The sequence below is a fragment of the Quercus lobata genome, chromosome 3 (genome assembly GCF_001633185.2).
Source record: "Quercus lobata isolate SW786 chromosome 3, ValleyOak3.0 Primary Assembly, whole genome shotgun sequence".
Lineage (NCBI taxonomy): Eukaryota > Viridiplantae > Streptophyta > Magnoliopsida > Fagales > Fagaceae > Quercus > Quercus lobata.
In genome coordinates this window covers 37,641,357-37,667,016 of record NC_044906.1, presented here as the reverse complement: position 1 = coordinate 37,667,016, position 25,660 = coordinate 37,641,357, and the positions used below count along the sequence as shown (strand labels likewise).

Here is a 25,660-nt window from a genome sequence, read left to right as displayed (position 1 = left end):
GAACATTATAAGAAAGGTTATAATAGACTAGCAGATAGTCTTGGGCCTAATAAGCTAACAAGCCCATATCCTCTTCCAGAAAACCAAAACTATTAAATGATATTCCAGTTATATACAAAAATAAATTTGATACTTTATATTTTTTTTCTAAGAAAATAAAAATAACTTCTTCTTTTTTTTTTTTAAGAAAATAAAAATTCTACTTTAAAATAATAAAAGTATACTAATCTATAAGAGTATATAAATCTAAGTGTGTATGTGAGTTGGAACCATTTGTTAAATCCGCATCAAAGGTGCCGGTAGAAAAAAAAAAGTTGCTAAACAATATAACAGAAGAGCCAAACTTGTAAACCAAACAAAGTGGCATACAAGTATTAGATTTCTGTCTTAATGTCTGGGGAAGATATTCTGCTTTCTGAGTATAGGGAAATCTGTCATTGAGCAACAGAAACCACTTTACCCACTCCCCCAAAGGATACTTTATCCATATTAATGCGCCTTTGCCCATGAGTATCTTTTATATGGGTTCCTCTGATTCATAGATTCATCGAGGCACCAAGCATCATGGGGATGCCATGTTTCCAAATGTAAATCTAGTCCATTCAGATTTCAGAATCAACTTGTTAATTTCCTCTAGTTTTACTGCATTGTTTCATAGTTTCACACATTTGACTGATGGAAGACACAATCGGAGCCTAGGATACCCAAATCTGAACAGATTTGGTTCAACCAAGCTGTTTCCTCTAGTTTCACACATTGTTTCATAGTTTTACCCAAATCTGATTTTGAACTTTTTGAATTGGTTAAAAGGACAATGAGTTCAAACTCCTTAATGTTCAGCATTCATCTGAATAAAATAACCAAACTTAGCTTGATATATAAACAGATAGAATTTAAAAAAAGTGTTTTAAAATTTATCAAAAACCAAAGCAAAAGAGAAGAAGCATTATTTACATATATTTTCAAAAAATAAAATAAAATAATACAAGTACTTTTTCACTAAAAATACATAATAGCAGAATTCGCAAATTCAAAAGAAACTTCAAGACAGAATCCAGCAAAACAGAATTGAAATAATTCCCTCAGTTAAATGAATAGAGAAAGGATCAATCACGGAATTATCAGCATTAGCATGGTTCATACAGAAACATCATAGGGAACAATTCAGGGTATCAAAAAATCACAAAGTGGAAACTCAAAATAAAAACACAAACCTCCCTAAATAAATATGAAATTCCACAAAATAGATTAAAATTAAGAAAGTTAAAGAAGAAGAAGAAGAAGAAAACATATAAGGGTCAGATAAAATGTGGATAAAGACTATTCCTAGACCTACAAAAGGTCTCATAATGAGCTGGGATTACACATTTATCATCATCCCCAAAAACAACAAGGCAAAAATCTAAAAGACCCACCTCCAAAATTTCATTGCAACAATCTAAAAGTACCTATATTTACACAAATATTTAATGATAAAAAAAAATAAACAAAGAGAAAAATTGATAAAATTTACAGAGGATTTGCATCAGAGAAAGATAGAGACAGAGAGCATCGTATTGTGGAGATGAAAGGAAAGGGGAGTTAGGATTATAAAAGCGGATGACAGAGTGAGGTGAGGCGGCTAGGGTTTAGGGTTGTAGTTTTTTTCTTATTTACGATTATGACCCTGGGCTTAGGATGAAATTATAAGGTAATGTGGGCTGAGTTTTTAACAAAGTGTAGCCTTACGCGTTTCATTACCACCACCAGCCCAGGACCGGCCCAAAAGTAATGTTGGTCCCCTCGCCAAGACTTTTTTATTTTCTTGAATCAGTAATAATGTTGGTCAAACGTAATGCAATAATATATATATATATATATTGGTAGAGTAATTCCCACCTATACCAAAAAGGAAAAAGGAAAAAATTGACTGATGTCTTAGTTTGATAATAAAAAAATATCATTAATTAAGAACAAATGTCATAAGTTAAAAACTCTTTAAAAAAATAATTAATAGAACTTATAAATATTTTTTAAAAAAAATAATTTTTTCATGTTATACAACGAAATGCATGCCTTGTCATCTGTACATACATGTGACAAATTTTAATGATTCCCATATTTTAAAATTCCACAAAAAATATTTTAAAATAAAACAAGACAAATTTTATAACTAATTGTTAAACATGTTAGATTTGAACCAATTAAGCACTGAATTATCTATGAAAAGTACATACCACATGTTTAGATCTTTTTACGCCCGGGAGAGTTTCGAGAGGGTTCAAATGATCATGATATTAAGCACAATAGGATTTCTATGAACCAAATAAATAAATAATTTCATTCTTTACACACATCTAAGTAGGGTTGTAAAAGAGCCAAACTTTGCCGAGTAGTGTGTGTTTGAGTTTGGCTCGTCAATAAAAATCAAATGCTCAAGTTTGGCTCGAGCTTGAGATAAGCTTAAAAATAATGTTTGAACTTGAGCTCATGAAAATATTAAAAAACTTGAGTTCGGCTTGACTTGGCTTGATTAATTAATCAAGCCAAATTCGAGCTTAATATTAAGCTCAAACTCAAACTCGAGCTCAAGTCAAGCTTTTTAGCTTGAGATCCAAAAAAATTGCATCATCAAATGCTTATATCACCAAAAATCAAGTAAACAAAAAAATAAAATAAAATAATATTCTCATTTTATCATGCTTCTAATTCCACCTGTGATTAGAAATTGTTCAAATTACAACTTTACATAATTAAATCCATTCATTCATCATTCATTGTCTATAGTTTGAGTAATTGTTCAAAATAAAATTTTTACATCCACATTTATCATTTGTGCAACTATAATATTTACAAGTCTAAATAAATTAACATTCCAAAACATGTATGACTAACAAGCTATAAATTAACATTTCAAGACATATGAGTAATGTCATAATAATGAATTTATTTAGTAAATATATATCAAGCTATAAATGAGCCTAAGCTTGGCATGTTTTGTATCGAGCCCTATTGTTCACAAACTTGTTCATGAACAATTATTTTTGCTTGGGTTCGGCTTGTTTATCAAACAAGCCCAAAATTAAGGCTCAAGCTTGACTTATTTATAAATAAATGAACATGAACGAGGTTTTTATTGAGCTAAGCTCAAGCATAAACGGCTTGGTTCTTTTACAGCCCTACATCTAAGCCTTTGTGTTCAAAGAAAAATATTTTCAATTCTATATTAGATTCTTCAAACCAATAATTATGCACTAAATTAACTGTGAAAAGAGCATATATGCCACATCTTTAGATCTTTTAAGGTCCGAGAGAGTATGGGGAAGGTTCAAATGACCATGCTATTAAGCACAATAGCACTCTCATGAACCAAATAAATAAATAAATTCTTTACACAACAGATTGTCTTCATCATAATTCAAGAAAATAACATATTTGGAGCCCAAGTTTTGCAATAAACAGTTCTAGTTAATAAAGTTTGCACAAAGAAGCACAAGCCTTGAGATTACTCTTTAGGTCTAAGTTCAATTCCCTCAACAATAAGACCACCTTTTAAATGCTCACCCTTCACCTCCTCATCACCTTCATCATTATAAAAATACCCCAACTTAATCTCTATCCATCCATCTTTGCGTTCACCAGGGCCTGCTTGTCTCTCTTGAAAGACCTTTGATTTCATTGCTTTAATTCAATTCACAGAAGGTATACACTCCAAAGATTGTTTTCAATTTTAGGGCAAGATCAGCAAAGTTCAGAATGAGATAGGCACCATAACTTGTTCTTGGTGATAGCAATCGAGTGCTCAACAAGCCTTCAATTTGTAGCCAGGAAATGTCCTAAGCTCAGCAACTTCAGCAAATCTGAAAGTTTGGCAAAGAAAATAAGCTGTTAATTATATTTTTCTAATAGAAAACACTAAGATCCATCATGCGAATTTCGTATTGATTAATCATAAAGAATAAATTTTTAATTTAGAAACGAATGCATGTGTTAAGTTGAACATTATGTCTAAATGAAGCAAGTTAACACACTAAGAACAATTGTGTATCATTTAATTTAATCCTATCCCAAGGATCATTCATTGCTACTATAATCCTAGACATGGAAAGGGTTATCATATTTGCTACTCCTTTTTGTAGTTCTAATTGGTATTTATTTATTTTATAAATATTTTTTGGGGTTAATGCATGAATACACCTTCAAAGCATTAACCTTTAGCAATGCAATGATAAATTCTTTTGTGATTATTAGGATTTAGTGCAAACCTTGATTGAGAAAGTGGTTTCCAGCACCAATAAAGAGGATGGCTTGCCCATTTGATTGAAAGCTCCCTTGCACCCAACATGTAACATTTCTTATTTGATGATATCTCTACTGAGAAGATCTGTGTCAATTAAAACGAAATAGGACCATGATAATTACTACGTGTACTGTCATGCAATGAGACTAAAAACCTTTTGTATGTGTTTCTGTAGTATGCTCTCGCTGAGTAGTGGTATAAGAGTAGTTGTAGTAAAGTTTGTCAATGTCAGAATAACTGGAATTCAAAAAATTCACAAAATTTGCCATGATTCTATCTGTTTTGTATGTATTACTATCTATCTTATTTTGCGAGAATAAAGCTTTTCCATAAAGTCTCTCATCAACCACTATAATTGGAAAATTTGTTAGGGACTTATAATTAACTCTTCCTGTTAGGAAATTAAATCCGTCTTTGTTCAAGAAATTATCACAATTAATGTTTTCTTTAATGATTAGTAAAGAGGTATTTGTCAAGAATTCTTTTATTAAAACTTCTTTTAATAAAACATCTGTTATATGAGTATTTGAGGATACTATAAAGGGTGTAAATATGTCATTTATCATAATTTTATTTGGTACATCTGTCAAACTGTCATTCCATTCATATTGACTAGAAGAAATTTTAAGCATGGTTCCATCTTTTATATCTTTCATGACATTATTTGTCAAATGGTTAACAAGTGATTTTTTTGTTTTTAGATATGACAAATGTCTTTTTGTTCTACAAATTCTTTCTTTATTAATATCTTTTACGATAGTGACTTTATTTAGGGAACGAATTTCTTTTGAGATTAGGGGTGAGATGAATCTAAAAACTAGCATATTAATTTTAATTCTTTCATCTGTCACCAAAAGGGGGTAAAGCAAAGCCATAAAGGGATTTCTTAAAATAACTTTAGAAGAAAGGTCTTTAAAAATAGTTTCAAAACATATTCCGTCATTACATATGTGAACATTAGGTATTTTATAATTTATTATTAGCTTTTCTCCATTGGCTTGAGTTTATCTTTCCAATGATTTTTCATAATATTTTAAAGGCATTAATCCTTCTTGTATACAATTCATGTCAACTCCAGAATCTATCAAAGCAACTTTTGTCAAAGAGAATTCTTTATTAATTACTAGAGTGACTTCTGTATTCCATTTTTGAAAACTAACTCTGTCAATTAATCTTAAGAAATTCTGTCTATTGTTATCATTATCTGAAACATCTTTTTCTAATGAAGGTGGGTCTATCATAGGTTTAAAAAATTCTTTCAAATTTTGTTCATCTATGTCTGTGGAATTATCTTCTTTAATTTCTTGTTTGACCATTTTTGCTTCTATCATTAAGTCTTGTAGAGCTACTGGTTTTATGTTTGTTCCATCTTGTTTCATTTTTTTCTTTTCTTTTTCCTTAGCTTTTTCTCCTTTTCCACATTTCATAACATGGTATCCATATTTCCTACACTTAATACAAGCAACAGGTATGTCTATAGAATCTTTCAATTTTAGTAAATTGCATTTTTTATCTTTTAGGTGATTAGGTAGATTATCTATCAATTTCATTATTATGTCTTTTTGTTTCCTTTTTCTTTTATTGACTTTGAGTGGGTTGGTTGATTTTAGTTCTTCTTTTTTCGTTATTGGTCTATCTCTTTCTGTTTAATGTCAAACATTTCCATTAATTCGTTTATTACATCTTTCTCAAACTCTAATTTACTGATTTGTTTAACAATTTTATTATGTCTATCACATTGTTTCTTAGTATGTCCATACTGTTTACATTTGTGACAAATAGTATTTCCAGTGTGTCTGTTATTTTTCTCATTATCTAATGACTCAGTGGTATTTAAAACTATTATGTCTCTTTTTTTGTCTATGTCTAAAGGTGAATTTAAAATTTCTATATTTTTAGTTAATTCTACTAAACTATTAATTTGGGTATATATCATAGATCTTTCAATCGATTTTAGTCTTTCATCAATTTTTTCCTTTAAACTATCATTTTTCTTAGGACTATTATTTGTCCATCCTTTGTTGACTAGTTCTACTAGAGCACTCCTTCACAAGATGCAATTAATACTTTAATTTTTACTATAACTAAACATTTTGTTGGAAACATTTTGTTGGAGATCCTAATCAATATAAAGAAAGAGCTTCAAATGTTTTAATTAATTTAAGATGTCCACAACTTTCAAACTTTAGATGGTATAAAGATGTTTTTATTTCAAAAGTATTAAGCAGAAATGACTGTCAACAATCTTACTGCAAAGAAAAATTTATTGCTGGTTTACCTTATTTTTTGGCTCAAAAAGTTAGACTTGACATAACCAATAATGATGGAACTATAGACTATCCTAGCTTAACTTATTGTGATATAATATCTTCAATCAATAAAATAGGTCTATGGTTATGTAATGATCTAAGACTAAAAAATCGGATAGAAAAAGAAAAAAGATATGCTAAAAAGGAGCTAGGAACTTTTTGTGAACAATATGGTTTTGATCCGTTAATTGCTCCTTCTAGGAAAAGAAGGAAAGAAAAGAAAGATGTTGATAGATATAAAAAAATAATAGAAGATACTATAAAAATAGATTTAAAGATAAGAAAGAAGAGTACTCTAAAAGAAAGAAACATGATAGACACAGAGAAAATGACATTGTTTGTTTCAAATGTGGTAAAAAAGGACATACTAGTAAATATTGTAACATTCAAAGAAAGATAAATAAACTTGACATATCAAGAAAGTTAAAGAATAAATTGATGAATATACTGACAGATAGTGATGAAAGAGATAATGAAATTCACCAAATAGATAACTGTGATATCGCTTCATCATCGACAGATATTTCTTCAAATAGTGAAAGAATTAACAGGAAAAACAGACATTTGCTATCTTTAAAGACAAAAATAATATATGAAAGAATTGCTAATCAATTGGCAAACCCCATATTGAATCATAAAATAAAATTATTAGACAACAAATTGAGATAGAAATTTGTTCTAATCTCCCTACTGCTTTTTAGCATAGGCACCGACATATAGTACAATCACCTTATGAAAAAGATTTTAATGAAAGATAGATACCTACTAAAGCTAGGCCAATACAAATGAACAATGAATTATTAGAACATTGTAAGAAAGAAATTGAAGATCTTTTAATTAAAGGTTTGATTAGAAAGAGCAAGTCTCCTTGGAGCTGTGCTGCTTTTTATGTTAATAAACAGGTAGAATTAGAACGAGGAGTTCCAAGATTAGTTATAAATTATAAACCTTTAAATAAAGCCTTACAATGGATAAGATATCCCATTCCCAATAAGAAAGATTTACTTGGCAGACTCCATGAAGCAACCATATTTTCCAAATTTGATATGAAAAGTGGATTTTGGCAGATATAGATAGATGAGAAAGACAGATATAAATCTGCTTTCACAGTTCCTTTTGGTCATTATGAATGGAATGTCATGCCTTTTGGTTTAAAAAAATGCACCTAGTGAATTTCAAAATATAATGAATGACATATTTACACCTTTTACAAATTTCTCAATTGTTTATATAGATGATGTCTTAAATTTTTCCAAATCAATTGAAGACCATTGGAAACATTTAGATATATTTGACAAAATAATTAAACATAATGGATTAGTTGTCTCAGCCACTAAGATAAATTTATTTCAAGATAAGATTCGATTTTTATGTCATAACATTTATAAAGGAACCCTAAGCCCCATTGACAGAGCCATTCAAGTTGCAGATAAATTCCCAGATGAAATAAAAGATAAAAATCAATTACAGAGATTTCTTGGCAATCTAAATTATGTTTCAGAATATTTTCAAGGATTAAGAAAGATATGTAGACCCCTATATAAAAGGCTAGAAAAGAATCCTCCTCCATGGATAGAGAGGCATACTATGATGATCCGATTGATTAAAAAATATGTTAAGCAACTCCCTTGTATTGTTATTCCTTCATCCAATACTTTTAAAATTGTTGAGACAAATGCTTCTAACATAGGTTATGGTGGAATTCTAAAGTAGGTAGCAAAAAATAATGCTAAAGAACAGATTGTTAGATTCCATTCTGGTTCCTGATTGGCTACCCAACATAATTACAGTACTATTAAGAAAGAAATTTTATCTATCATATTATGTGTTTCAAAATTTCAAAATGATCTTTTTAATCAAAAGTTTTTAATTCGAGTTGATTGCAAAAGTGCTAAAGAAGTTTTACAAGAAGATGTCCAGAATCTTGTCTCTAAATAGAGTTTTGCTAGATGGCAGGCTATTTTAAGTGTCTTTGAATTTGATATTGAATATATTAAAGGAGAAACTAATTCAATTCCTGATTTCCTAACCCGTGAATTCCTACAAGAAAGATGAGTTCCCTTTCTGATAAGAGCAACTCCCCAAAACCCAGAACTAGACAGTCTTATGCTACTACTCCTATACCCCCTAGTAGATTCCTCCCTTGCCCTTTTTTCACCGCACCTACACTCTCTTCAAACAGATCCCAAGAAAGATCCCCATTGACATGCAGCCTAAACCCTTTTGACCCACTCTCCCCAAGCCACTCTCCAACAACCAAACAGACATATGCTTCACCCTCAACTCCTCCCTTAAAAAAACCATTTAACATAGTTGCATCCACTTTTACCCCTTTAGCTTCTCCCTCCAATCAACCAAAGTACAGATCCTCCACCTCTCAGGAAGCCCAAGCCCCGAAAGAAGACCACAATATTGAACTCCCGAAAGATTCCTAGAACTTTATTTTATGGATTGAACTAGAATACTAGTATATAATAGATACCCTCTCCCTAGTCAGACACCTCATACCCCTAAGATGGGAACATCCTAAGACAGAAATATTAAAAACCCAAAAATTTTATGAGTTTATATTGGTTGATACAGACTTAATCCTAGTAACTTATATGCCCTGCTCCTAAGACCCAGATAGAATTGGCTACTCTAAAGTAGTCATAAAACATATCCTCACCCCCTCCCAATGGAAAGCACCACCATGGATTACTAAGAATTTTTCCCTACCCTTTAACCCCTAGTTTTATAATTATTACGACTATATAGAAGCCTGAGATAGGTTCCTTCTATTCCAAAACAATATTTACAAACATACTTGGTTTTTCCGCTTTGATATGTATAGAAAGAAAGACATAATGATTCCAAGATGGTTCATTGACTGGTGAAATTCTCATGGTCCTGAAGTTATGATTCTCCCTCTTGATTTTCTAAAAGCTTATAAGACTTTCAAGAAAGAACCAGACATACCGCACCTTAAGAATTTTCCACATCTTTTATAGTTCTATTTTAGGTTTTCAAACCTTCCATGGCAAGATAGAAAAGCATTCCCAATATTCTTTCCCCATTCTAACTAGAAAGTTTAAATTAAAATGGTGGAATAAGTTTAGTTTTGATCACATCTGCCAAGAACTATAGAAAAAATCATCTCCTTCCCAGACAAAAACTTCTAATTTCCTTCTAGAAAAGAGTTAAGTCCAGTGCCAGCTTGCCTTCGTCTCAGACAAAAGACAGCTTAAGAAGCAATTACTGGAAGCTGTATCACAAATTTCAAATGATGAAGATGACACAATGATAGAGTCTTCCTCTCCAAATTACAGGACTCACCCTAAAATGTTCCAAGACTCTCAAGATCTCTATGAAATATGACAAAATAAGACAAAAGAGGAGAGAAAGACAATTATAACAGACCACTATTCATCAGCATGTGCGAATAGCTTCCAAACAGAATAAGACGATAGATCCAGAAAGATCAAAAATTACTTCTGACAGATTACTATTCATTAGCACGCTTGAATGGTACCCTAATAGATTCCCAAACAGACTACTGTTTATGAATAGTAAAAGTTATTTCTACAAGGTTCCACAAGTTTCCATCGACAGATTAACTTAAGTTAACTTTACTTACTCAGGTTACTTTTGAAGACATACCATGGTTTATTTCACCTATAAAAAGATAGACTTCAAAGGCATAAGATAGGTCCGAATTCTAGGTCCAATTTCTAGGTTCAAATTTAGAGGTTTTGGTTCTAGAAAGAAGATAACCCTCTCTCCCTTAGAAAGACTCTTGTAATCCTGTAACCCTTCCCTTCAGACAGTATCTTATAACCTTTTAGTTTCAAAGATAGATTTTACTTTGTAATCTTGTAACTCTTCAAACAGAGTTTTTATTTTCAAAGCTTGTATCAAATACAGATGTTTTCAGTTTTAATCAAAGACAGAAGTTTTTATTCAAGTAAGATTTTACTAGTTTCTGTTTTCATATTCCATATTCCGTTTTAACTTATTTTGAATATATCTATTTTGATATTTCCTTATTTATTATCTATTTTATCATTGTTTATGCTTCCATATTACTGCTGTGCTCTCTCCTAGGTATGTTTTGACAACAGTAATATGGAAGCATAAACAATGATAAGATAGATAATAAAGAAGAAATTAGCAAAATAGATATATTCAAAATAAGTTAAAACGGAATATGGAATATAAAAACAGAAACTAGTAAAATCTTACTTAAATAAAAACTTCTGTCTTTGATTAAAATTGAAAAGGCCTGTCTTTGATACAAGCTTTGAAAATAAAACTCTGGCTGAAGAGTTACAAGATTACAAAGTAAAATCTATCTTTGAAACTGAAAGGTTACAAGATTCTGTCTGAAGGGAAGGGTTACAAGATTACAAGAGTCTTTCTAAGGGAGAGAGGGCTATCTTCTTTCTAGAACCAAAAACCTCTAAATTTGAACCTATAATTTGGACCTATCTTCTGTCTTCGAAGTCTATCTTTTTATAGATGAGATAAACCATGGTAAGTCTTCAAAAGTAACTTGAGTAAGGTTAACTCAAGTTAGTCTGTTGGTGGAATATTGTGGAAAATACTATTAATGAATAGTAGTCTTTCATAGAGTCTTTCATAAAGTGACTTTTGACGAATCTATCGGCTTCTGTTATGAGAACTCTATACCACGTGGTAATGAATAGTAATGACTTATGAACATCTGTCTGTATCTAACTAGACTGTCTTGGATCTACCTGGAAGCTATTCATGCGTGTTGGTGAATAGTGGTCTGTTTGTCCGTGAGAGCATTTTATCTGTCTATCAGTTTGTATCCTCGTAGTTATCATAATCTAGTGGATCAGAGTTATCTTCATACTGCTCATGCTCATGGAGTACTTTATAATTACCACATAGAACACAGTATGAAATAAGAAGAAAGGTAGGAGCACAATTCTTTGTCATTATTCTGGGGTTTCTAATGATCTTTCTTTTCCCAATAAGCCTCCTTTCTGAAGGTCTCGGTCCATATACAACTATCCTATTGGTGTAGCCAAATAGGTGGAAGTCATGATCTAACTCTTTTTGTACTTCATAAATCTTAATGCTCATGAAATTTGACCATTCTTGTGCCAGAGCATATGGGTCATCAAGTGATAGGTAAGTCTCCCCTATATACCAGTAGTAGTCAAGACTACAACTGAAATCACTTATGAGAACCAAAGTGTGTGCTGGGCGGGCTTCCATATAGTAACTAGTGTCCTAGGTTGGGAAAATGCTCCAAATAGTAAGCTTCATATAATTAAGTCCTCCAATCTGTGCAGCTGCTTCTTGGATGAGTTTAGGAAATAAACTAATATGAATTCCAGAAGTTAGGATTAGTTTGCTGATAAACCCTGCTTCTAGTATTTCAGATAACCATGAAGGATCACAAATCATTGGATCCTCTATCTCTGTGTTGATAAGTAATCCCAGATAGGGATGTTGTCCATCATAAACTCTTTCTGTTTCTCCAAAGCTTTCATACCATATGGCTTTATGAGATAGCCATATGTCGTCTGTAAATGCTACAGAGACTAATACTTTAAAAAGATACATCCATCTGTCATAAGAACTTGTTAGGGCTTTATGAGTTAGTATATTCTATTGAATTTCAAGGGGTAAGGTTCTAATGGCAAGTTTCATTTTTTGTTGAATCTTAGGATGGATCTTTGAAAAACTTGTTCCCATAAGATAGCTTTTTACAGTCTGTGGTTCTGTCTTTGTGGAGCTTGAATCTCCATCCTCCTTGCCAGGGAGTTGACTACCAAGTGCTTCAATAAATGCACTGGTGCTAACAAGATGTAATTCCAAAGCCTTAAGGGTCTTTTGAAATAAGGGTTTCTGTCTGAGGGTGAACGCTACTTGGAAATTATCAAGAAGTAACTTAATATGAAAAGGAAGGTTTGTAAATTTTTCGTCCTGAAAAGTGAGATCAGTGCGGAGCACTTCTTGCAGAATTTCACTTTTTTCACCACATGAATACATTGTCTCTGCTAGCAACATATCCTGAAGGGATATTGTCTCAATTGAGACGCCTTCATGCTTATCTGAAATCTTTGCTAAAGCCTTTCGGATTTTTTTGGGTTGCACAGCTAGTGCCTTGCCCTTTTCTTTCCTGGAAGGTCTTTTATCCATATTAGTTTGCAAGTGCCTTTTGATAAAAGGATTAGTTGGTATATCATTATGTCCTGAAACAATATCTTGAAAATAAACATTTCTTTGCAAAAATTCTTTAAATTCATTTTAAAAACTTCTCTGTCAATGTTTTCTGTAAAATTCCTTTAAAATGTTTTATAAGAAAATCATTTTTAAAATTTAAAGCATATATAATAGAACAAACTTCTTTCTCCACACCTTTGTGCTCTCCCTGAGTAGTGGTATAAGAGTAGTCATGATGAAATCTGTAAATGCCAAAGTGACTGTAATTCAAAATCATTAAAAAGTCTATCATAATTCTATCCATTTTGTATGTCTTACTATATATCTCATTTTGCAAGAATATGTGAAATAGAGCTTCTCCATAAAGTCTTTCATTAACCACTATAATAGTCTGGGGAAAATCTGTCAGAGACTTATGATTAACTCTTCCTGTTAGAAAATTAAATCTGTCTTTGTTCAAGAAATTATCACAATTAATGTTTTCTTTAATGATTAGTAAAGGGGTATCTGTTAAGGCTTCTTTTATTAAAACTTCTTTTATATGAGTATTTAAGATTACTATAAAGGATGTAAGTATGTCATTTATTATAATTTTGCTTGGTACATCTGTCAAACTGTTAGTCCATTCATATTGACTAAAAGAAATTGTAAGTGATGGTTTTTAGACCCCTTAGAAAACACAATTGGATTAACCTAGGTAATTGGCCAAGTTGTTACTTAGTCCAATTTCAAATCTAGGCTAACACAATTAAACAATCATATCATACAAAGCAGCGGAAAGATAAATAACACAAAGATATGATCACCCAGGAAACCAAACTAGTAAAAACCTGAGGAGGATTTAACCTAGCTATCCTCAAGGTAAACCTGAATCCACTATGAAAGAATCGAAGTTGTTCAACAGGACTTAGACCGCTAACATCCTATTACTACCCACCAGAAGAAACTTACTGACACGATCACGTGCAAGCTCCGAAACCACGGACTCCTTCTTTCTTGGATTCTTCAGCAAGTACAAGCACACCCGCTTGTATTTCTTTAAGTTCTATGACAGCAACTGAATGATCATCAAACTCTTGAAGAAATCTCCTTCTTGATAATCCTAAACTTGTGTAAAGGAAAACTCCTCATAGATCTCACAAGAGATTTACATAAACAGCAATATGAGCAACACTAAAATGTGGCTAGGGTTTGCCTTTTATACCTAGGGCAAATTAGAAAACCCTAAACGTTTTAAAACAAACTAGGGCTGAGATGGAATTCTGCAGAAAACGCATCTGACCCGATTTTCAATTGATCGAGCCTAAGCTTTGATCGATCGAACCAAGCTGAGAAGCTTAAATGATTCCTGCATCAGCTTATTCTAACTTTACATAAAAGAACCAATTTTGAGCAAGTCTAAATACGACTAAACATATTGTTTTGATCATGGTTTGCCAACAATACATATTAGAGTTCTAAATACATAAAATCCTAAGTCTTTAGAACCTAACAGTAAGCATAGTTTTTTCTTTTGTATCTTTTCTATTAGAGTCTTTCTCACAAGATGATTGTACTATATGTTGGTGCCTATGCCAAAAAGCAGTAGGGAGATTAGAAGAAATTTCTGTCTCAATCTATTGTTTGAATACTTTTATTTTATGATTTAATATGGGATCTGTCAATTGATCAGCAATTCTTTCATATATTATTTTTGACTTTAAAGATAACAAATGTCTGATTTTTATGTAAATTCTTTCTTTGTCAATTTCTTTTATTATGGAAGTATTATCGAGTGAATAGATTTCTTTCGAGATTGTTGGTAAAATGAATTTAAAAAGTATGTATTTTTCTAACATGTTAGTTTTAATTCCTTCGTCTGTTGTTAAGAAGGGATAAAGTAAATCCATAAAGGGATTTCCTAAAATAATTTTAGAAGAAATGTCTTTAATTAAAACAAAAACAATTTCAAAACTTATTCCATCATTACATGTGTGAACATTAGGTATTTTGTAATTAATTATGAGCTTTTCTCCATTAGCCTGAGTTAATCTTTTAGATGATTTTTCATAATACTTTAAAGGTATTAATCTTTCTTGTATATAATTCATGTAAGCTCCAGACTCTATCAAAGCAACTTCTGTTAAAGAGAATTCTTTATTAATTACTAAAGTGATTTCTGTATGCCATTTTTGAAAAATTACTTTGTCAATTAAACTCAAGAAATTCTATTTATTATTATCATTTTCTAAACCATCTTTTTCTATTGGGGGGGGGGGGGGGTCTATCATGGGTTTAGAAAATTCTTTTAAATTTATTATTTATGCAATATTTTGTTCGCCTATGTTTGTGGAATTATCTTCTTTAATTTCTTGTTTTACTATTTTTGCTTCTGTCATTAAGTCTTGTAGAGTTATTGGTTTTATGTTTGTTCCATCTTGTTCCATTTTTGTCTTTTCTTTCTTAACTTTTTCTCATTTTCCACATTCCATAACATGGTGTCCATATTTTCTTCATTTAATACAAGCAATAGGTATGTCTATAGAATCTTTCAATTTTAGTAAATAGCCTTTTATTTATTTATTTATTTATTTATCTTTTAGGTGATTAGGTAGATTATCTATCAATTTCATTATTATGTTCCCCCCCCCCCCCGTTTTCTTTTATTGACTTTGAGTGGGTTGGTTGATTTTAGTTCTTCCTTTTTCGTTACTTGGTCTATCTCTTTCTTCTTAACGTTAAATATTTCCATTAATTCATTTATTACATCTTTCTCAAATTGTAATTTACTGATTTGTTTAGAAATTTTATTATGTCTATCACATTGTTTTTTAGTATGTCTATATTGTTTACATTTATGTCAAATAGTATTTCTTGTATGTCTGTGATTTTTTTTCATTATCTGATGTCTCAGTAATATCTAAAACAACTATGTCTCTTTTTCTATCTATATCTAAAGGTGAATTTAAAATTTCCATTTTTTAGTTAATACGGCTAAACTATTATTTTGAGTGTATGTCATGGATCTTTCAATTGATTTTAGCATCAATTTCTTCCCTTAAACTATTACTTTTCTTGGGATTATTATCTTTCTCTTCTTTGTTGACTACTTTTTCTACACTGACACTATTATGTCTTTCCTTTTCTATCTCTTTCCTTGTCATGTGTCTTTCTTTTTCTATGTCACTTTCTAAATCTAACTTCTTATGTAGAGTTTCTATATTGGCAAGCTTTAGAGTGTTATCATTTTGTCTTTCAACTTTTTCTAACGTCTCTTTTACTATGTCTTTCCTTATCATTCCTTTTTCTTTGTCTTCATCAATTATGTCTAGGTTCTTCTTTTGTATTGTTTCTATAGCACTAGGATTCTTTCCCTTGTCTTCTATACATGTTGTTCTTTCCATTATTAGGCCATCTTTCTTATTATTAATCTTTTGTCTTTCTATGTCATCTTCTTCTTGCATTATTTCTATAGGACTACTTTCTTTCTCTACTTCTATCATTCCTGACTTCTTTTGCACTATGTGACTATCTTCTTTGCTATTTGTCAGAGTTGTTTTTAGTGTTTTTACGTCATTTATTTCATCAATTGTCTCTATTAGACTATCTTTTTTACTATTTTTTATATATGTCAAGTTTATAAGTCTGTCAGTACTTGCTAAGTTATTCTTTTGTCTATTATGCCAATTATCTATCATGGTTTTTGCTAAATGTGATCTATGACGAGGTTCAAATTCTCTTTCTTTTTCTAACTTTGAATTTAAAGCTTTCATTCTTTCAAGGAGGTCCAAGAAACTATCATTTTTTCTTTCTATTCTAGTGTATGTAATGGATCTTTCAACAGTTTCTAAAGATTCTAATTTTTTATTAATCGTGTCTAACAAACTACTGTGACTTAAATAATGCTCCCAAGTGCAGGATTGTCACAAAGTAATAACTCGAAAAGTCCGAGGTTGAATCCACAGGAAAAAGGGAATTGATTAGCAAACCACAAGAGAATAAAACAAAAATAATAAAGTTTAACTGAAGAGATTTTTGATAGTTTAGTAAAGTTAATTTAAATTGAAAGAAAATAACAATATATTTAGGCGCTAAGGTTTAGGGATCCACACACAACACATCTATTGGTAGTCTTTACAATATTTATTTTATAACTCAACTAAAATTCATACGAAGGATGATCTTAGTCGGATGATTTAACAATAAAAACTCAAGAATTAATTATCTAAGGTTGTTTCATGCAATTGATTGATGTTAGGCAAAACAAAACTAGTGAATTAGTTCGCAGGAAATACTAAGCATTTAACGTGCCTGGAGTCTACGATAAATCAAAATATTATACAGAACTAAACACTTTTCTAGATGACTAAAACAATCAGAAACACAATAACATAAGCATTAAAACCAATAAATAATTGTTAAGAACATACTAATAAACAGTTGGGTTTCACCCCTTACCTTAGCAAGGCTTCTAGCAAGCCATAACACAAAAAAAAAAAAAAAACTCTAAAAACTCTAAAGAAACTTTAAAAAAAACCTAAATTATGTTCTACCGCAACTCCCCTCTGAATTTTGCCCTAAAGAGCCTTTAAATAGGTCAAGGAATCCTATTACAAGTTGAATTCCCGTTTGGAGAAAATCCCAGGTTTTTAGGCTTCACTTAACTGACGTTTTTGGCCCATTTAACTTCAGAATTCGGACTTTTGGTAAACTAAAAAGTCGTATCCCTTTAAGTTAGCTTTCGATCCCAACTTGAATCATCTCGATTGGACATTTGAGCGGAAAGTTATGCTCCAAATACTAACTGGTGTGCAAGCTGGAATCCTAATCCGAATTGGACTTGGATTAGGTGCAAATTTCCTTTGATTCCTTGCTCCAATTGGACTTGAATTTAATTGGGCTGGCCTTCTTTGACTTCATCATGGCCCTTGTAAAATTAAAGTCCATTAGCTTTCTTCTTTGCACAAATTCACTTATTTAATTTCACTATCCTACAGAAGACAAATTCACACATTAAAATTCAATTAAGCACAAAATTGATTATTCAACATTATTCCAAAATCAACTATAAAATGCATGAATTAACTCAAAATAAGTATGATAATGCTTTTCTAATAATGATATAAATATGCAAAATTAAGTTATTATCACAAACTATTATTGTGTCTATCAGTCTATCGGTTGATTTTATCTCCTGTTAATGTACCCCAATTATATGTGTTATTATTATAGTTATAATCATCTATATCACTATCAAAATCAAAATCTGTTTCAACATAATCCATATTACTATTTAACCAATTTTTGTCTATATCTCTTATGCTATAACCTTCATCATAATCTATATCATCATAGTCCATGTTTATTAGTATGTGCCTAGCCTAAGTGTGAACAAGCAAATAGATGATGAACTGATAAACGTATTTATTCTATTTCTAAACAATTAATAATTACTGGTGAAACTATTACTAACCACTGGTATCCTTGCTATCGGGACCACCTCCTTGAGAAACTCCATTGCAGGACAACCCAAACAATGCATGTCCGTTGGCTAACAAAACAAGCTGACCAACACGAGACTATGGTTTGCCAACAGGTGTGAGGCTGGCCAACACTATCAAGTAGCAAGTAGTGGCTATAGTAGTAATATCTGTTCCTAGTAACTTCTTAATTGCAAAGAAATAAGACCCGTACATCTACCATCCATGGCTCTGATACCAAAAAATAAAACATACCCAGAAAAGAGCACAATAGTAATATGGAAGCATAAACAATGATAAAATAGATAATAAAGAAGAAAATAGCAAAATAGATATATTCAAAATAAGTTAAAACATAATATGGAATATGAAAACAAAAACTAGTAAAATCTTACTTGAATAAAAACTTCTGTCTTTGATTAAAACTGAAAACGTTTGTCTTTGATACAAGTTTTGAAAATAAAACTCTATCTGAAGAGTTACAAGATTAAAAAGTAAAATGTAACTTTGAAACTGAAAGATTACAAGATTTTTTCTAAAGGAACAAGTTATAAGATTGCAAGAGTCTTTCTAAGGGAGAGAGGGCTATCTTCTTTCTAAAACCAAAACCTCTAAATTTGAACCTAGAATTTGGACCTGGAATTTGAACCTGTCTTCTATCTTTGGAGTCTGTCTTTTTTTTTATAGATAAGATAAACCATGGAAGTCTTTAAAAGTAACTTGAGTTAGTAAAGTTAACTCAAGTTATTTTGTCAGTGGAAACTTGTAGAATATTGTGGAAAATACTATTGATGAGCAGTAGTCTTTCACAAAGTGATTTATGATGAATCTGTCTGGGAATCTGTCATTGTACTATTCATGCGCGGAGATGAATAGTGGTCTATTATAGCTGTCTGATCTTTCTAGATTTGTCTGAATAGTCCGCCTAGAAGCGTATTAATGAATAGTAATCTATTATAATTTTCTTTCTCAATTCTATCTGATAGTAGCTATATTTGCTATTCTGTCATTATGTCTAGCCTTTCTTATAGTCGCCTTTCTGATAATCACCACCTGAATACACTGTCATTGTTGACTTTGTATTCTGAAGGGATGTTGCCTCTATTGAGACATCTTCATGCTTTGTCTGAAATCTTCATTGAAGATTTCTGTTTTGGTAAAATTCGGTCTGAGATTTTAGCCTTAGGATGGCTATCTTGCTTGCCAAGCAATTGAGTGTTAATTTTCAAATTAACAAAATAATATAATGCAAGTACGCCTTAACTGGAGGCCTTCATGCAATTGATATTAAAATTTGGGCAATGTAGCTTCAAATGCTACTGAGGGAGTTTTTTCAATGGGTTCTATCAGAAGGCTGTCTATTTTTGAGAGAGACTCTAATATTTTAGAGAAGATTTGAGAAGGACTTTGTTAAATTGAGCAAAATCTTTCAGTTAATATAAAATCTTTTTGAAAAAAAACTTTAAATAAAATTTTTGGAAAGAGATATATATTTCTTTTTGAAAATAATATGTATGTACTTAAGTGCTACTGGGTAGAGTTTATAGCATCATCTACCATTGGGTCTATAGTAGCAACCGTATCTGTTGCTGGTACAATTTTGTCGGAACTCATGCCTTTAAATATGGAGATTTCTTTTAACAAATGTATATCTTTGGGGACTGGGGGTAGGATAAACTTAAAGAATATTTTTGTCTCAAAAATTTGAGTATATATTCCATTGTCTGTCGTAGAAAAAGGATAAAGTAAAGCCAAAAAAGGATTTCCTAGAATAACTTTAGAGGACAATTTGTCTTTTAAGAAGAAAGGTGTTCTAAAATTGATTCCATTATTATATATGTATGTCTTTGTCAATTTATTACTTATTTTTAGTCCATCACCATTAGCTTGAGTTAATCTATCTATTGTTGATTCATAATATTTGGAAGGTAATTAATCCTTCCTGTATGCAATTCATGTTAGCACCTGAATCAACAAATGCAACAACTGTTAATGAAAATTCTTTATGAATAACTAGAGTTATTTCAGTATACCATTTCTGGAATATCATTCTATCGATTATATTTAAAAATTCATCTTTATAAGAACTTTTATCAGTATAATCATGTTTGTCAGGAAGAGAGGAGTCTGTCAAGGGTTCATTACAATATTTAATTCTATCCTTTATACTAATTACTGGTGCGGCTATTTGCTCAGTCATGTCTTTTAAAATAAAATTTTCTGATTTTAATTCTCTCAATTCTTTTCTTAGATTATTAGTATCTATTTGTAAATTTGTCTTTGTTACAAGTTTATTGGGTTTAAATCTGTTAGTTTTTTCTAATAGAAAACATTGTTACAATTTTCTGGTTCGTTTACAGCCCTACATCTAAGCCTGTGTTCAAAGAAAAATATTTTCAATTCTATGTTAGATTCTTCAAACCAATAATTATGCACTAAATTAACTATGAAAAGAGCATATATGCCACATCTTTAGATCTTTTAAGGTCCGAGAGAGTATGGGGAAGGTTCAAATGACCACGCTATTAAGCACAATAGCACTCTCATGAACCAAATAAATAAAAAAATTCTTTACACAACCGATTGTCTTCATCATAATTCAAGAAAATAACATATTTGGATCCCAAGTTTTGCAATAAACAGTTCTAGTTAATAAAGTTTGCACAAAGAAGCACAAGCCTTGAGATTACTCTTTAGGTCTAAGTTCAATTCCCTCAACAATAAGACCACCTTTTAAATGCTCACCCTTCACCTCCTTTAAGCACATCTTCACCTCCTCATCACCTTCATCATTATAAAAATACCCCAACTTAATCTCTATCCATCCATCTCTGCGTTCACCAGGGCCTGCTTGTCTCTCTTGAAAGACCTTTGATTTCATTGCTTTAATTCGATTCACAGAAGGTATACTTTCCAAAGATTGTTTTTCAATTTTAGGGCGACTTAAGTATACTGTCCCTTGTGATTTGAAATTACCAACTTCAAGTGACACCTCTGATGGTAAAGAGTCTAACCCATAAGCACGATCAGCAAAGTTCACAATGAGATAGGCACCATAACTTGTTCTTGGTGATAGCAATCGAGTGCTCAACAAGCCTTCAATTTGTAGCCAGGAAATGGTCCTAAGCTCAGCAACTTCAGCTAATCTGAAAGTTTGGCAAAGAAAATAAGCTGTTAATTATATTCTTCTAATAGAAAACACTAGGATCCATCATGCGAATTTCGTATTGATTAATCATAAAGAATAAATTTTTAATTTAGAAACGAATGCATGTGTTAAGTTGAACATTATGTCTAAATAAAGCAAGTTAACACACTAAGAACTATTCATTCTCAAAGAAAAAAAAAACACACTAAGAACTATTGTGTATCATTTAATTTAATCCTATCCCAAGGATCATTCATTGCTACTTGAATCCTAGACATGGAAAGGGTTATCATATTTGCTACTCCTTTTTGTAGTTCTAATTGGTATTTATTTATTTTATAAAAATTTTTTTGGGCTTAATGCATGAATACACCTTCAAAGCATTAACCTTTAGCAATGCAATGATAAATTCTTTTGTGATTATTAGGATTTAGTGCAAACCTTGATTGAGAAAGTGGTTTCCAGCACCAATAAAGAGGATGGCTTGCCCATTTGATTGAAAGCTCCCTTGCACCCAACATGTAACATTTCTTATTTGATGATATCTCTACTGAGAAGATCTGTGTCAATTAAAACGAAATAGTACCATGATAATTACTGCGTGTACTGTCATGCAATGAGACTAAAAACCTTTTGTATGTGTTTCTGTAATACAAAAACAAATAAAGAAAAGGTGGAAACCAAAAAGCATTAAAAGAAAAACACAAAAAGAAAAAAGGGCATGGTTCATAGGGGAAGCACACAAAAGTTGACTTCAGGACAGACCACCCAACACGAATCATAATTTATAAGGATAAGTTTATGTGGAAGAGATTGGGCCACCTTTTCTATATTCTTATCTCTAACAAGAAATTATACTGATAAAAAGGAAACATGCTCTTTTATATATAGAGTACGTGGACTGGAATTAGACCGCGGGGATAAGATATAAGCAATGCAGATGAAATGATTGATTATAAGCAGGCAATTGCGTAGACAAAATCACATGATGATATTGGATTGGATCTGTTTCAATTTTCTTTTTTCTTTTTTCTTTTTCTTTTTTTCTTTTTTCTTTTTTAATGTGATAGCCTTAATGAACACTGTGTCTTGGAATTTATTAAAAAAAAAAAGAATAAAATAAAATGGATAAATGATAAAGAATTCAGTTGTTATGTTCCTAAGTTTTTTTTTTTTTTTTTTTTTTTTTTGTTATTATTTCCAACCTATGATTTTCGCTCCATGATAATTAATTGCTTTATATTGTTAGGCCAAAAAACCAATTGATTTTTGTTAAAAGTAAGATTAAATCCCAAATTTTTTATTCAACCATAAGGGACTTTACAAGTTGAGTTGAGCTAGTTGAAACCCGCATATTTAAGAATTTTTAAGAAAAAAAAAATTAAAAGAAAAGAAATATATTTTACTAAATATACCCTTTATATTATATTTTAGTATGGAAAAAATAAAAACAATAATGTGATTTCTTCTTAACTAATGAGGGGGAATGGAAGTGAAAAAGACTTTTACAAGGAAATGGACATTTAATTCCATTCACTTCTATGCCTTTCTTCAATCCCAAACCCCTTTGCATTCTATTTATTCTATTAAACAGTGCATTCAAATGCACTGTTAAGGGCATTTGTGCATCTACAAGCGATGGAACAAATATGAAGTTTGGTACAAAATTCATATTTGGTCCACCGCCTGTAGATGCTCAAGCAACCTTGATGAATTATCCATAATGCATTTTCTCATTAATTTTTTTAATCATTTCTCATTAGTATACAAAAGGCTGCACATGCATTCATTGTCAATGGATCAAATTAACTCCTTCGTAATTGATCCAATGCTTTGCATGCATAGGCCACCTTGAGAACAAGTTATATTTATTTTCCTTTTCTCTTCTTCTAGCTTCTAGCGTATGAAACCCTTTCAGGGCTTTTTCTTTGCTTTCATAAAAAATGTATTAGTTATAAACTCCTTAAATTAGTTTATGTTTCATTCTCATCCAGCTTATTACTGACAAAAGGCAGATAAACTCCTTAAATTAGTTTATGTTTCATTCTCATCCACCTAATTACTGACTAAAGGCAGCCAAACAAAAGCGGTAGTTAAGAATTTTTGTTTGGGAGGCTGAGCTGTGGTACAAATTTTTTAATCAAGACAACACCTCCCCCCCCCTCCCCCAAACCCACGCAAAGTAGAAATTAGTATCTTTATAAAACAAAATAAAATAAAAAGATGCTTGATGACAATTTTTCATAGAATAAAATTGATTATTTGCCAATTCCATAGTGAAATTCTTAAAATTTTCATTTTTAATATAAACTACTAAATTTCCTACCATATGGGAGTAAAAAATCTCAATTCAACTATGAAATTTTCAAAAATATAAATGATCCAAAACTGTAAGTGATATAAAAACACATTTTATAATAAAAAAGTATAAAGTAAAATTTAGAAAAATAAAGTAGTTTCTCTATAACTTTAGACCAATTAAACAATTCTCTTTTTTAAGACTAGTCTAACTCAAATATTGGGGGGAATTCCTATTTTTGTAAACTAGCCTAGAGAAATTCCATATGCTACATAGTATAACTTTATATTTCTCCTTAGGGTTGGTCAAACATACCCTTTTGGTTTAAAATTTCTATCCAGCCTTAATTAATTCTTGTCCTTAATTTCATAATTACGAAAGGACAAGAATTAATACAAGGGCAGCCATATGATTGCCTCTCAGTGTACATTCTACCAATCTATTTTTCTTATTAATTACATTCTAATCATGTTAGCATTTTTTTCGTTACTTGTTTTTATGCATTTGACAAATGTTCCAATTTTTTTTTTTCCAACTTATTTTACTTTTTTTCTTTTTGAGAAATCAACTTATTTTACATTATTACCAAGAAAAGGAATAATACTAATAGGTAGTAGTTGACATTCGTACAATGAGAATCTCTTTTTCCCCCACAAATTTTTTCAATGGACTAGTAATATACTTGACTACTCATATTAACAAAGTTACAGGATTTCGTTAAAGAAAAAGAGTGAATAGAAATGACAGATTATTGTGGCATAATTGTCCTAAAAAATCATTTTAAAAATAATAGACAATAGTTATGTGTGCACTAGATGTAACAATAATTTATAATTAATTACCTTTCTACCTCCATCAATTATTTGTGGTTTACTTAACCTGGAAAACAACTCTTTCTTGGATGAATAAGCCAATGGAGAGACTAATCTGGAGAGGATTTCTTCATAGTTAGATGGCAGAAATTTCTCCCACACGGTGTCTGAATCAGCCATGTACCGGATTAGCGACGAGACGAAGGCAGATCGGCATACATCTTGAGGAGATGTTAAGGACATAATGTGTGCAAAACAATCTTCAGGCAAGAGATCCAAATTGATTTCTCTCATAATTATTGATGATCACAAACTATGACACAATGAAATAAAATATGTTGCATATAAAACGAAGAACGATGGTATTATTGTGGCCTTATTTTTAAAAGTATTGTATCTAATGCATTTCTAAGTCTCAAACTGGATCTATATATATATAGTATATATATACCAAATGGTCCAGTAATATCGTTAATATGACGACATTTCTTTTGGGTCCATTTAGTATGACAACATGAAGGGAAAACATGAGGACATCCAATGACACTCAAAGAAGTGATAATTTTAGGGACTGATACGTTAGTATGATGTTACATCTTGAATTTTCTACCCCATGTTACCAGTAATAGATCACGTAGAAAAAAAAAAGTACAAAAACAATTGCACACGTAATTCTCCAAGCGATTTAGCCAAAAAAAAAAAAAAAAAAAAAAAAAAAAAAAAAAAAAAAAAAAAGAAAACAAAACAAAACAAAAACAAAAAAAAGTTGCACACTCGTTGATGAAATACTACTTCAAAACTTGATGGTATTAGACCTACAATTTAATGGGGACACATGCCCAAAAGTTATAAAAAGAAGAAACATTATTCTCCAAATAATAACTATATAAATTTTTTTGCAACTTATTAAAGTGGTAAATTTCAATTAAACTAACATTAATTACATTCACATCTACGTGAACTTAATACTAATATTATTTATTTTTTTATTTATATATTATAATTGGTAAAATCAAACTGTTGTCAAAAAAAAAAAAAATAAATAAATAAAAAGGTGACAAATTTTACGCGTGCATGGCTGTGCCTACCTAGTAGATAAGATATAAGCACATTGACCAAGAGTAATTCCTTCCTATTCTTTATATTTCAAATCTTGTGTAAAATAGGAACATTG

The 25,660-nt window shown here is 30.9% G+C and overlaps 1 protein-coding gene and 2 non-coding genes across 3 annotated transcripts; all 3 read right to left on the bottom strand.

Annotated features, from left to right (window-relative positions):
- Positions 1-1,075: 1,075 nt before the first annotated feature.
- LOC115983047 lies at positions 1,076-1,161 on the bottom strand. The gene has a single exon (XR_004089852.1). It is a non-coding gene; the product is annotated as a small nucleolar RNA snoR53Y (small nucleolar RNA).
- A 129-nt stretch (positions 1,162-1,290) lies between these two features.
- Positions 1,291-1,385, bottom strand: LOC115983024. Its single transcript, XR_004089839.1, has one exon. It is a non-coding gene; the product is annotated as a small nucleolar RNA snoR69Y (small nucleolar RNA).
- A 2,041-nt stretch (positions 1,386-3,426) lies between these two features.
- On the bottom strand, positions 3,427-24,869 carry LOC115979678 (F-box protein PP2-B15-like). The gene is made up of 4 exons (XM_031101741.1): positions 24,517-24,869; positions 21,817-21,935; positions 20,980-21,373; positions 3,427-3,550 (listed from the first exon to the last, which is right to left on the bottom strand). Exons 1-4 carry the CDS (start codon positions 24,778-24,780, stop codon positions 3,485-3,487), a joined length of 843 nt encoding a protein of 280 aa, XP_030957601.1. The 5' UTR covers positions 24,781-24,869; the 3' UTR covers positions 3,427-3,484.
- Positions 24,870-25,660: the final 791 nt, after the last annotated feature.

What these genes read in the sequence shown, in the direction of transcription:
- LOC115979678 (XM_031101741.1), bottom strand. Translation starts at nt 24,780, where the DNA reads ATGAGAGAAATCAATTTGGATCTCTTGCCTGAAGATTGTTTTGCACAC. An exon ending in AAACCACTTTCTCAATCAAG is followed by an intron (nt 21,374 to 21,816) that starts GTTTGCACTAAA and finishes CCAAACTTTCAG; the next exon opens with ATTAGCTGAAGTTGCTGAGC. An exon ending in TGAAGATGTGCTTAAAGGAG is followed by an intron (nt 3,551 to 20,979) that starts GTGAAGGGTGAG and finishes GGTGATGAGGAG; the next exon opens with GTGAAGGGTGAGCATTTAAA.